The sequence below is a fragment of the Plasmodium reichenowi genome, chromosome 1 (assembly GCF_001601855.1).
Source record: "Plasmodium reichenowi strain SY57 chromosome 1, whole genome shotgun sequence".
Classification (NCBI taxonomy): Eukaryota; Apicomplexa; class Aconoidasida; order Haemosporida; family Plasmodiidae; genus Plasmodium; species Plasmodium reichenowi.
In genome coordinates this window covers 267594-267884 of record NC_033646.1, presented here as the reverse complement: position 1 = coordinate 267884, position 291 = coordinate 267594, and the positions used below count along the sequence as shown (strand labels likewise).

The following is a 291-nucleotide window of genomic DNA, read 5'->3' as shown; positions in this document are numbered from 1 at the left end:
ATATAATATATATGTATATATAATTTATTTTATTTTAATTTTTTTTTTTTTACTTCGAAGAGGGCCCCAAATATAGATATTATAAAAAATATATTTATGTGTACTAAAAAGTTCGGCTGAAATTAAAAATAAAAAGTATTTTTTATATGTACATATATATATATATATATATATATATATATATATGCATACTAAATATGTATCATATATATTGTTTATGTGAGGTGCCTAAGATATATAATTTTTTTTTTTTTTTTTTTTTTTTTTAAAAAATTTTATATATTATTTCAA

The 291-nt window shown here is 13.7% G+C and overlaps 1 protein-coding gene across 1 annotated transcript in view; it reads right to left on the bottom strand.

Annotated features, from left to right (window-relative positions):
• Positions 1-291, bottom strand: part of PRSY57_0107700 (phosphatidate cytidylyltransferase, putative) — a gene marked incomplete at both ends in the record, with an annotated part of 3015 nt that overhangs the window by 341 nt on the left and 2383 nt on the right. Inside the window, 2 exons of the mRNA XM_020114370.1 lie at positions 54-116; positions 287-291. Of these exons, the coding sequence (XP_019970939.1) occupies positions 54-116; positions 287-291 (68 nt within the window). Of the gene's footprint in view, positions 117-286 lie in introns of the transcript that reaches the window.